General features: G+C 46.3%; 1 protein-coding gene across 1 annotated transcript in view; it reads right to left on the bottom strand.

Moving 5' to 3' along the window:
* The window catches only part of LOC147122073 (cytochrome P450 4B1-like), an 80,969-nt gene that overhangs the window by 26,263 nt on the left and 42,543 nt on the right, over positions 1–12,163 (bottom strand). The window contains exon 6 of the mRNA XM_085982793.1: positions 9,958–10,109. Coding sequence (XP_085838919.1) covers positions 9,958–10,109 — 152 coding nt within the window. The remainder of the gene's footprint in view (positions 1–9,957; positions 10,110–12,163) is intronic.

Raw genomic sequence — 12,163 nt, 5'->3', positions numbered from 1 at the left:
ACCACGGGGGTTTTCAGGGACGTATCCCCCGCGGTTGGGGAGGGATTACTGTACAAGAGTAAAAACATCTTACTGCAATTATATAGGGCCCTGGTGAGACCACACCTGGAGTATTGTGCACAGTTTTGGTCTCCTTACCTAAGGAAGGATATACTTGCCATAGAGGGAGTGCAACAAAAGTTCACCAGACTGGTTCCTGGGATGGGGGGATTGTCCAATGAGGAGAGATTGAATAGACTAGGCCTATATTCACTAGAGTTTAGAAGAATGAGAGGTGATTTCATCGAAACATACAAAATTCTTACAGGGCTTGACAGGGTAGGTGCAGGGAGGATGTTTCCCCTGGCTGGGGAGTCTAGAACCAGGGGTCACAGCCTCAGAATAAGGGGTCGGCCATTTAGGACTGAGATCAGGAGACATTTCTTCACTCAGAGTGTGGAATTTTCTACCCCAGAGGGCTGTGGAGGCTCAGTCATTGAGTATATTCAAGACAGAGATCGATAGATTTTTGGATTTTAAGGGAATCAAGGGATATGCGGATAGTGCAGGAAAGTAGAGTTGAGGTAGAAGATCAGCTATGATCTTATTTAATGGTGGAGCAGGCTCTGAAGGACCAAATGGCCTGCTCCTGCTCCTACTTCTTATGTTCTTAAACAGCGAAAGCAGCATGCTACAGACAGAGCTAAGCAATCCAACAATTAACAATCAGATCGAAGCTCTGCAGTCCTGCCACATCCAGTTGTGAATGGTGGTGGACAATTAAACAACTTACGGGAGGAGGAGGCTCCAAGAATATCTCCATCCGCAATGATGGCGGTGCACAACACATGAGTGCAAAAGTCAAGGCTAAAGTATTTGCAACATACCTCAGCCAGAAGTGCTGAGTGGATAATCCATATCAGCCTCCTCCTGATATCCCCACCATTGCAGAAGCCGGTCTTCAGCCAATTCGATTCACTCCACGTGATATCAAGAAATGGCTGAGCACACTGGATACAGCAAAGGCCATGGACCCCGACAACATCCCGGCAGTCGTGCTAAGGACTTGCGCTCCAGAACTAGCTGTATCTCTAGCCAAGCTGTTCCAGTACAGCTAAAACACTGGCATCTACCCCACAATGTGAAAAACTGCCCAGGTATGTCCTGTCCACACAAAGCAGGACAAATCTAATTGGGCCAATTACCACCCCATCAGTCTACGCTCAATCATCAGCAAAGTGATGGAAGGTGTCGTCGACAGTGGTATCAAGCAGCACTTACTCACCAATAACCTGCTCACCAATGCTCAGTTTGGGTTCCGCCAGGACCACTTGGCTCCAGATCTCATTACAGCCTGAACTGAATTCCAGAGGTGAGGCGAGAGTGACTGCCCTTGACATCAAGGCAGCATTTGACCGAGTGTGGCATCAAGGAACCCTAGTAAAACTGAAGTCAATGGAAATCAGGGGGAAAACTCTCCACTGGCTGGAGTCGTATCTAGCACAAAGGAAGATGGTTGTGGTTGTTGGAGGTCAATCATCACAGCCCCAGGACATCGTTGCAGGAGTTCCTCAGGGCAGTGTCCTAGGCCCAACCATCTTCAGCTGCTTCATCAATGGCCTTCCCTCCATCATAAGGTCAGCAGTTCACTGATGATTGCCCAGTGTTCAGTTCCATTTGCAACTCCTCAGATAATGAAGCAGTACATGCCTGCATGCAGGAAGACCTGGATGACATTCAGGCTCGGGCTGATAAGTGGCAAGTAACATTCGCACCACACAAGTGCCAGGCAATGACTATCTCCAACAAGAGAGAGTCTAACCACCGCCCCTTGACATTCAACGGCATAACCATCATCGAATCCCCCACCATCAAAATCCTGGGGTCACCATTGACCAGAAACTTAACTGGACCAGCCACATAAATACTGTGGCTATAAGAGCAGGTCAGGAGCTGAGTATTCTGCAGCGAGTGTCTCAACCTTCTGAATCCCCTAAGCCTTTTCACCATCTACAAGGCACAAATCAGGAGTGTGATGGAATACGCTCCACTTGCCTGGATGAGTGCAGCTCCAACAACACTCAAGAAGCTCGACACCATCCAGGACAAAGCAGCCCACTTGGCACTCCATCCACCACCTTAAGCATTCACTCCCTCCACCACCGGCACACCGTGACTGCAGTGTGTACCCTACAAGATGCACTGCAGCAACTCGGCAAGGCTTCTTCAACAGCACCTTCCAAAGCTGCGACCTCTACCACCTAGAAGGGCAAGGGCAGCAGGCACATGGGAACACCATCACCTGCAAGTTCCCCTCCATCCTGACTTGGAAATATATTGCCGTTCCTTCATCGTCGCTGGGTCAAAATCCTGGAACTCCCTCCCTAACAGCACTGTGGGAGTACCTTCACCACAAGGACTGAAGCAGTTCAAGAAGGCGGCTCACCACCACCTTCTCAAGGGCAAGTCAGGATGGGCAATAAATACTGGCCTTGCCAGCGATGCCCACATCCCAGGAATGAATTTTAAAAAACTTGACACAGGCCTTTGTGCTGAGCTTGGAGCCCATCCTTTCCAACATAGAAGGGTCACCTCCATCATTACACCTGTGGGACCCAGCATGATGCAAGATCTGATGGGTAATGTTGCAGCTTCCATTGCAGCACAAACAGCTTCCATTGGAGCATAAACAGCTTCCATCAAAGCTCTGAGTGTTGCAGTGGGAGCTCAGACTCCTGCCAGAATGGTTCTAGATACCACTGTTCAAAGGGGTTTCAAGGGTATCACAGCAGGCCATCAATCTGTTCTCCAACTGATCAGTAGGATTGCTGAGGCGCCACCCTGGGAGAGTGGCAGTGGCTCCTGGAGCATGAACCTGCTGTCCTCTCTCGGGATGACAGCTTTCCTGCTCCCACACCTGCCACTCCGCCAGTGCCCTTGCTGTTGCCTGTCAGCCAGCCAGCCCAGGCTGCTGCATCCCAGGTCGAAATGGTGCAGTCTTGAAGCTGGGCCTTCTAGGCCTCGAGGTCACCCTCCAAGTTTATCTGCATTCTCCTCAATTGGAGGTCAGCAGCCTTACACCAACCATGCTGCAGCCACTGGGGAAGCATCTCATCGGAGCACAAGGAGAGGCAAGGGCACACGGAAGACAGGCACTACGGGAATGTACAAGGGTGATTAGTTTATTTTAGTATGCATTATGTCATGATTGAATTTATAAATTTGGATTGGAATGTGCATTTTCTGGTGTTTTTTATTTTTCTGTTGCCAGAAAGAAGATGATATGATGGTCAGTGGTAGAGGAAAGGTAAGGAGCGTGGGACTATTGGTGAATGGGGAGGTTTGGTTGATGTTACTGGTATCGCTCATTAATTATTTCATTACATAGAGCCCGGGCAGAAAGGAGCTTTCTATGTTGTAGCCTCCTTTCCTCTTCCTGTTCCTCCACTTCCGGTTGCATGTCCTCCTCCTCTTCCTCTCGCCTGATAGGTGGTGGCAAGAACTGTTCCCTCATAATGGCCAGGTTGTGCAGCCTGCAGCATACTACCACAACTCTTGATACCTGCTCAGCTGAGTACTGCAGGACTCCTCCAGAGTGGTCCAGGCAGCAGAAGCGTTGTTTGATGACGCCAATGGTGTGCTCTATAATGTTCCTTTTGGCAGCATGGCTCTCATTGTAGGCCTGCTGTGCACATGTGCGTGGGTTCCATACCAGAGCCATGAGCCATGCTATGAGTGGATAATCTTTGTCGCCCAGTAGCCTGCATTTGACTTGCCATGGTGGGTCAGACACAGGTGGCACAGAGGACTGCTGTAGAATGAAGGAATCGTGACGACTGCCAGGATAACGGGCATTCACTTGCATGATGCTCAAATCCAAAAGGAAGGGCTACCAGGCAACTCTGGAAGCAACTTATTTCAGCGCAAGCTTTTAAATGACCAACAAAAGTACTTCAGTGCGAGCCAGATCACTCCCTGTAGACTGTTGAAACTTTAGACAAGAAGAAGAAAGCTACAAAAGCACGTAAATTGCACCAGCAGCCAGAATAAATAATCAAGCAACTAACCTGTAAGTATTTCATGACCCCTTTAAGTAGCACTGGTTTGGGTTCCTTCATGCAGTTTAACGTCATGTACAGCTGTGCTTTTTTTTCCATTCACGGATGTGGGCGTTGCTGGCAAAGCCAGGATTTATTGCCCATCCCTGAACAACTGAATGGCTTGCTAGACCATTTCAGAGACCAGTTAAGAGTCAGCCACATTGCTGTGGGCCTAGAGTCACATATAAGCCAGACTGGGTAAGGACGGCAGATTTCCTTCCCTAAAGGACATTAGTGAACCAGATGTTTTTTTTTAACGACAATCCAGTAATTTCATGGTCAGCATTACTGATACTAGCTTTTTATTCCAGATTTATTTAATTAACTGAATTTAAATTCCCCTACTGCCGTGGTGGGATTTAAACCCTGTCTCCGGATCATTAATCCAGGCCTCTGGATTACTAGTCCAGTAACATAACCACTGTTCTACCGTACCCGTGTGAGGTTGACAGAAGTTGTAGGCCAGAGTGTGGAATTCGAAAATGGTAGCGCTGGTGTCAAATCAGCATTGCACACTGATTGACATCATAACCTGCCTGCTCTGCACGCTGTCGGTGGTCATTAGGTGCGCAAGCGCAAACCCCTTTACCAAGATGGCACCCGATGCACTTCTCATCAGAAGTATGCACTCGCATCTTGGACGCCATTTTCGAGCGTTAGGAGGCAGTGTAACGCTAAAATGTGGGCGCTACGCAGCACAATTTCTCCCCCTGGATGTCAGACTAACAGTCCAAGAGCACAGGGCGAGAGTGCTGGTGGAAAGGTAGATAGAAATTACAACAGATTACAACAGATTACAACCATTTGACCCAATCAGTCTGTGTTGGTGTTTACTTTGCACACAAGCAAATAGTCCTAATCACATTTACCTGCCCTGTTCCCATGTCCCTTCAATCCCTTTTCCTTCATCCATTTCTCCAATCTAATTTTGAATGTTGACATAGTTTCTGTCTCAATCAACAACGCTGGAAGTGAATTGCACCCACAGCCTCACGACCCTCAGTGTAAAGAAGATACTCCTGCCCTCTGTTCTAAATCTCTTACTTTTAATTTTGTATCTTTCATTCTTGGCCCTCAACTAATGGAAACAGTCTTCTCTGATTTACCCTGTGTCATTCTTTCATAATTTTAAATACTTCTATCACATCGTCCCTTATTTTGCACCGCTGTTACAAAAAAGCCCATTTTTCAAATCTTTGAAGGTTCAGTGTGACGTTATGAATAAATAACTTGACTCTAAATCCACTGTTCCCGCTTAGAGCTGGGTGTCATCAGTGTACTTGTAGAAGCTGACCTAGATGATGTCACAAAGGGACAACATGTAGATGAGGAAGAGCAAAGGCCAAGGAGAGAACATAAGAACATAAGAAATAGGAGCAGGAATAGGCCACTTGGCCCCTCGAGCCTGCTCTGCCATTCAATAAGATCATGGCTGATCTTGGGCTCAAAGCCACTTCCCCACCTGCTCCCCATAACCCTTCACTCCCTTATCTTGCAAAAATCTGTCTATCTCCACCTTAAATTTATTTAATGACCCAGCCTCCACAGCTCTCTGGGGCAGAGAATTCCACAGATTTACGACCCTCTGAGAGAAGAAATTCCTCCTCATCTCAGTTCTAAAAGGATGACCCAACTGTGCCCTTGCGTTCTAGATTTCCCCACGAGGGGAAACATCCTCTCTGCATCTACCTTGTCGAGCCCCCTCAATATCTTATATGTTTCAATAAGATCACCTCTCATTCTTCTAAATTCCAATGAGTATAGGCCCAGCCTGCTCAACCTTTCTTCATAAGTCAACCCCCTCATCTGGAATTAACCTAGTGAATCGTCTCTGAACTGCCTCCAATGCAAGTATATCCTTCCTTAAATAAGGAGACCAAAAATGTACACAGTACTCAAGGTGTGGTCTCACCAATACCCTGTACATTTGTAGCAGAACTTCCTTGCTTTTATACTCCAACCCCTTTGAAATAAAGGCCAAAATTCCATTTGCCTTTTTGATTATTTGCTGTACCTGCATGATAACTTTTTGTGTTTCATGCACACGGACCCCCAGGTCTCTCTGAACTGTAGCATTTTGTAATCTCTCTCCATTTAAATAATAATTTGCTTTTTTATTTTTCCTGCCAAAGTGTATAACCTCACACTTTCCCACATTATACTCCATCTGCCAAATGTTTGCCCACTCACTTATCCTGTCTATATCCCTTTGCAGGTTCTTTGAGTCCTCTGCAAAACTTGCTTTCCCACCCATCTTTGTATCATCCGCAAACTTGGCTACATTACACTCGGTCCCTTCATCCAAGGCATTAATGCAGATTGTAAGTAGTTGAGGCTCCAGCACTGATCCCTGTGGCACCCCACTAGTTACCATTTGCCAACCGGAAAATGACCCATTTATCCCAACTCTCTGCTTTCTGTTAGTTAACCAATTCTCTATCCATGCTAATATATTACCCCCAATTCCGTGAGCTCTTATCTTATGCAGTAACCTTTTATGTGGCACCTTATCAAATGCCTTCTGGAAATCCAAATACACCACATCCACTGGCTCACCTTTGTCCACCCTGCTCGTTACCTCCAGCAAATTTGTTAAACATGATTTCCCTTTCATAAAACCATGCTGACTCTGTTTGACTGCATTATGATTTTCCAAATGCCCTGCTACTGCTTCCTTAATGAAGGACTCCAGCATTTTCCCAACGACAGATATTAGGCTAACTGGTCTATAGTTTGCTGCTTTCTGTCTCTCTCCTTTCTTAAATAGGGGTGTTACATTTGTGGTTTTCCAATCCGCTGGGACTTCTTCAGAGTCCAGGGAATTTTGATATATTGCAACCAATGCATTCACTATCTCTGCAGCCACTTCTTTTAAGACCCTGGGATGCAGACCATCTGGTCCCATTATTTTACCAAGTACTATTTCCTTCGTGATAGTGATTGTCTTTAGTACCCCCCTCCCTGTGGCCCCTTGATTATCCATCATTGGGATGTTGTTAGTGTCTTCTACCGTGAAGACAGATATAAAATATTTGTTCAGAGTCTCCGTTATTTCCCCGTTCCCCATTATTAATTCCCCAGTCTCATCCTCTAAGGGACCAATGTTTACCTTAACTACCCTCTTTCTTCTTATATAACTGTAGAAGCTCTTACTATCTGTTTTAATGTTTCTTGCCAGTTTACTCTCGACAATCTTGGCAACATAGTATGCCTTCGTTTTCAATTTGATATCATCCTTTACTTCCTTAGTTAGATACAGATGGTGCTCCCTTCTCTTAAAATCTTTCTTTCTCACTGGAATATATTTTTGTTGAGAGTTATGAAATATCTCCTTAAATGTCCACCACTGCATTTCAACTGTCTTACCGTTTAATTTATTTTTTCAGTCCACTTTAGTCAGTTCTGCCCTCATGCCATTGTAATTGCCTTTGTTTAAGATCAGGACACTGGTTTGAGATACAACTTTCTCACCCTCCAACTGAATTTGAAATTCAACCATGCTATGATCACTCTTTTCTAGAGGATCCTTTACTATGAGATCATTTATTAATTCTGTCTCATTACACAGTACCAGATCCAAGATAGCCTGCTCCCTGGTTGGTTCCATTATATACTGTTCTAGGAAACCATCCCGGATACACTCTATGAACTCCTCCTCAAGGCTATCATAGCCAATTTCATTTGTCCAATCAATATGGAGATTAAAATTACCCATGATTATTACCGTACCTTTTTTACAGGCCTCCATTATTTGTTGATTTATACTCTGTCCAACAGTATTGCTACTGTTCGGAGGTCTGTAGACTACGCCCACCAGAGACTTTTTCCCTTTATTATTTTTTATCTCCACCCAAACCAATTCTACATCTTGATCTTCTGAGCCAATATCACTTCTCACCACTGCACTGATCCCATCCTTTACCAACAAAGCCACCCCATCTCCCTTTCCTTTCTGTCTATCCTTCCGAATCCTTCTGAATTGTCAAATGATCTTCGGGGGTCTCTGGAGGTGATCATGCTGTGTTGGGAAGAGAAACCATTTTCTGTAGGTGCTTGTGCTACATTCAGATAGGTCAGAGTAGAACTATGTGAGAGCCATGATTCCATGGAACTGAAGAACAGAGGAGAGGCGTGGTCGATTGTTGAACACTGCAGATGATATGAAAGATGAGGAGGGATCGTACAGTCATAGAGGAATGATCTCCTTAATAGCCACTGTTAATCTATCTGTTGGTGGCTTGTTTTCATTCAGGAGCACTGCTTCACAAGCTCTTTCTTCATCCTCATTATGTTGACATGAGAACCCCTTACACACATGTGGGGTTGATTTTCCTCCTGGGTGCTAGTCAGGTGGAATGTACCCAAAATACCAGTATTTCCAGGTTAAGGTCATTTACAAAGGGCAGATGTCCATCTTTCCTCCCATTGCTTTTAACCTTCCTATCTTTCACCATTTTTCTTCTGTATCAGATTTCTTACTACTTCAATGTATCTTCCCCAAATATGTGAAAATTTAGCCCACCTGAAATCAGGTATGATTATTAAATTATCAACAACATTGAATCACTTCAGCAACTGAAACCTAACAATAGAATGATCATTTCGCCACAGTCATCCAATATAGTGGGTGAGGCACTTGTGTTGATTACATGCCGGAAGTGCACTGCCCGTCATAATGGTAAAGGAGGAGAAGGAAGTCTCCTGAAAAAGGCGTTAAGCCCTTTGCTTAAGCAAATATGAGGGACAAATGCCTTTTTAAGGCCCTCTTTACAAAACTGGGCTGCCCTGAACATAGCCAGCACAAGGCCTTTTTAAAAATTCATTCATGGGATGTGGGCATCGCTGGCAAGAACATAAGAACATAAGAAATAAGAGCAGGAGTAGACCATACGGCCCCTCGAACCTGCTCCACCATTCAATAGGATCATGGCTGATCATCGACTTCAACTCCACTTTCCCGCCCGATCTCCATATCATTTGATTCCCCTCGAGTCCAAAAATCTATCTATCTCAGCCTTGAATTTACTCAAAGACTCAGCATCCACAGCCCTCTGGGGCAGAGAATTCCAAAGATTCACAACCCTCTGAGTGAAGAAATTCCTCCTCATCTCAGTCCTAAATGGCCTACCCCTTATCCTGAGGCTATGCCCCCTAGTTCTAGACACTCCAGCCAGGGGAAACAACCTCTCAGCATCTACCCTGTCAATCCCCTTCAGAATCTTGTATGTTTCAATGAGATCACCTCTCATTCTTCTAAACTCCAGAGAGTATAAGCCCATTCTGCACCAGCAAGGCCAGCATTTATTGCCTATCCCTAATTGCCTAACCCTTAAAGGGATTGCTGGAGGCCACCACCAAAAAGATAAGTTTAAAAAAAATACTGCCCTGAATGTGGAGCCGGAAGGTGCAAAAGTACTCCTCCCGGGTCCACTGCAGCTGGCGGCCTCCACTTGGCCCCCTCCCAATCCTCTCCTCCTTATTCTGATCACACCCCTCTCTCTTAATCACTTCCCTTCCTCTCCCGATCGCCCTCTTAAAGGCGCCCCTCTCCCCTCCCAGGACTTACCTGAGAGCGTTTGCCAGTGGTGCAGTGGCCCAAAATTAAAATACTCTTCACTGGCGAGCTGCCTGGGGACACCCAGCAGGTGTCTGCAGCTTTCTGCTCTCACATAAATGAGGCCCAAGGTCCAATATCGGGTGTGCCTTGGACCTAATCATTCTGGTGCAATGTCCAGGTTAATGTTCTGAAAGTATTTTTAAATGAAAAGCTGGGTAAATGATTTTCAAACTCTACATATTGATGTCCTTTTTGAATAATATAGCTCAGTGGTATAGCTGGGCCTTGGCCTACCCAGGCCTGCTGGTAACTCCTGCTTACCTGTGTGTTGGTGTGCTAGGTCACAGGCTTTCCGGAATTGGTATCCATGAGGGCTGAAGTAGTAGATGAGGTCATAATGATACTGGAAAGTTTTAAATCGGTGACTAGCAAGGAATCCGAGTTCATAAACGGCCTGTATGTACGAGTTATGGCTGGAAATTGAAAACCGAATTCAGATAAAAGAATCCTTGAATTTCCATTTGGTTAATAGTTATTATGACACATCATGAAGTTGAAATACTGGCATTTACATTAATGTATCATATTTGGAACAGTTTCCATTCACTTGCTGTCATAAAAATAGTGTCAAAATTCACTCTCTGTCAGCTGTGGCTCAGTTGGTAGCACTCTCGTCTATGGGATGTCCTGAGGTCATGAAAAGCACTAGTCTTTGGCCTAGAAATTCACTAGCCTTAGCGCCGCTTTTGAGGCGCTAGAGGGACTAGCGCCAGAGTTATGGCCAGTTGAAAAATTCCCTGGGGCCCTAAAGCGGCGTTGCACCGGTAGCGCTGCGCCGGCACCGATGACGTCATCGGTGTGCGCAGCGTCCCGGTTGCCATGCCGACGTGCCCCAGCGCCGAAATTCAGTTGCGGCCGCCTCGCCCGTGGCAGCCGCAACTAAGACTCTGGCAACCGAGTCTTACACAAGTTAGCGCCGGCGCATTAAGGTCGCGCGGCGGCCGGCCGCTTTCCCGCCGGCCGCCTGCCCGCACCTCCCTCCCCGGACTCCTCCACCCCCCCCCCCCCGCGGAACAGATGCGTCTGGCCTGCAAGCCCGGCACTTGTCCGAGGTGCCGGGCTCATTTTTGAAAAAATCAAACGGCCAGCGATCGGGTGAAGGCAGCGCCTCCTTAACGGGAGGAGGAGGCCTGCACTTCCCCAGCCTGCCGCACCGCATCGGGTGCCGCAGCGCCGGATTAGCGCCGCAATTCGGCACTCAGCGCCCATTGGGAGGCACTCACGCCCGCCAGTAGCGCCGGCAGCCGTCTGGGCGCGGCGCTACTGAATTTTTGGCGCGCGCAAGGGAATTAGCGCCGGCGCTAAATTTCCGGCGCTAAAGCCCTGGCGCGGCGTCAACTCAATTTCTAGGCCTTTCTTTCTTAACTGGTCATTCATCTCATTACTGTTCTTGGGATCTTGCTGTGTGTAACTTGGTTACTATCTTTGCTTATACAACAACAATGAGCATATTTCAAAAATAATTCATTGGCTGTGAAGCACTTTGGGACATCCCTGAGAATGTGTTAAAACACGATAGAGGTGATTCTGAATTAGGCAATACCCAATGAGGAGTAACACTTGCATGGAACAGAGATTGGAAAATCCAATGGATGGAAAATCATGAGCTGGCCCGCGCTACCCGCTGAAACCACCTGATCACAAAATGATCCCTTATATGGATGTTAGTTCTTTCTTTCTTGAAGACAGAATGGTTAACGTTGCAAGTTTGCCACCAAGAGACAGAGCCAGTTAGAGAGGGGAATTTTAACGCTCCCGACTGGGCAGGAACAGAGTGGATGAGCAGTTTAAATGGAGCAGCTTCATTTCCCACTCAGTTCCCAGTAATTTCCGATTTTAATGTCATTGGTTTTGAAGGTTGATAAGGAGCCTTATGCGTAGATACGAATCACGCCCTGAAACTTAATCTAGCGAGTGCATTCCGCACTGGCCCCGCACCCCCTCCTGCCTGAAACCTGCTCCAGATTAAAATCAATCCCAGAGAAATTCACTGAATTATAGGTTAAAATCTAAGCAAGGCTACCAATGGAAAAGCAGCAGAGATCGGCCTTAGATTTATCTTCTTTTACTCATTGAGAGATTTCTTCACCTCCTGCCTCCTTCAAACAACTGCTCTGCTCAATCCCCAGCTTGCCTCTACTCACAAGCACTGTATCCCTTTCCCTAATGCTCACTCCTCAGGCAGTCAGATAGGCCTGGACATTTGTTAGCTTCTTTCTCACTGCTTCACTTCAAAACTGCCCTCTTGCTTGCTCCTGAGTCATTGCTGATATATATAAAATTAAGTTGTCCACTCTGTATGCCCATTTCAATCTCATAGGTCCATCATGACCACATTAATGAATTACTGTCGCATAATTACAAGGGACCTATCCTTGAGTTGCTGCCCTCACTGTAATCAACCTCTCAACTTCAGGTCCTAGATTTTGCCGCTCCCCACTTCGGTTGTCCAAAGTCCCGTTTCCTG

This window comes from Somniosus microcephalus, chromosome 3 (assembly GCF_052327205.1).
Source record: "Somniosus microcephalus isolate GS21.2 chromosome 3, FLI_Smic_1.0, whole genome shotgun sequence".
NCBI classification, from domain to species: domain Eukaryota; kingdom Metazoa; phylum Chordata; class Chondrichthyes; order Squaliformes; family Somniosidae; genus Somniosus; species Somniosus microcephalus.
The sequence above is the reverse complement of the archived record's forward strand: the minus strand, read 5'-3'. Positions and strand labels throughout refer to the sequence as shown.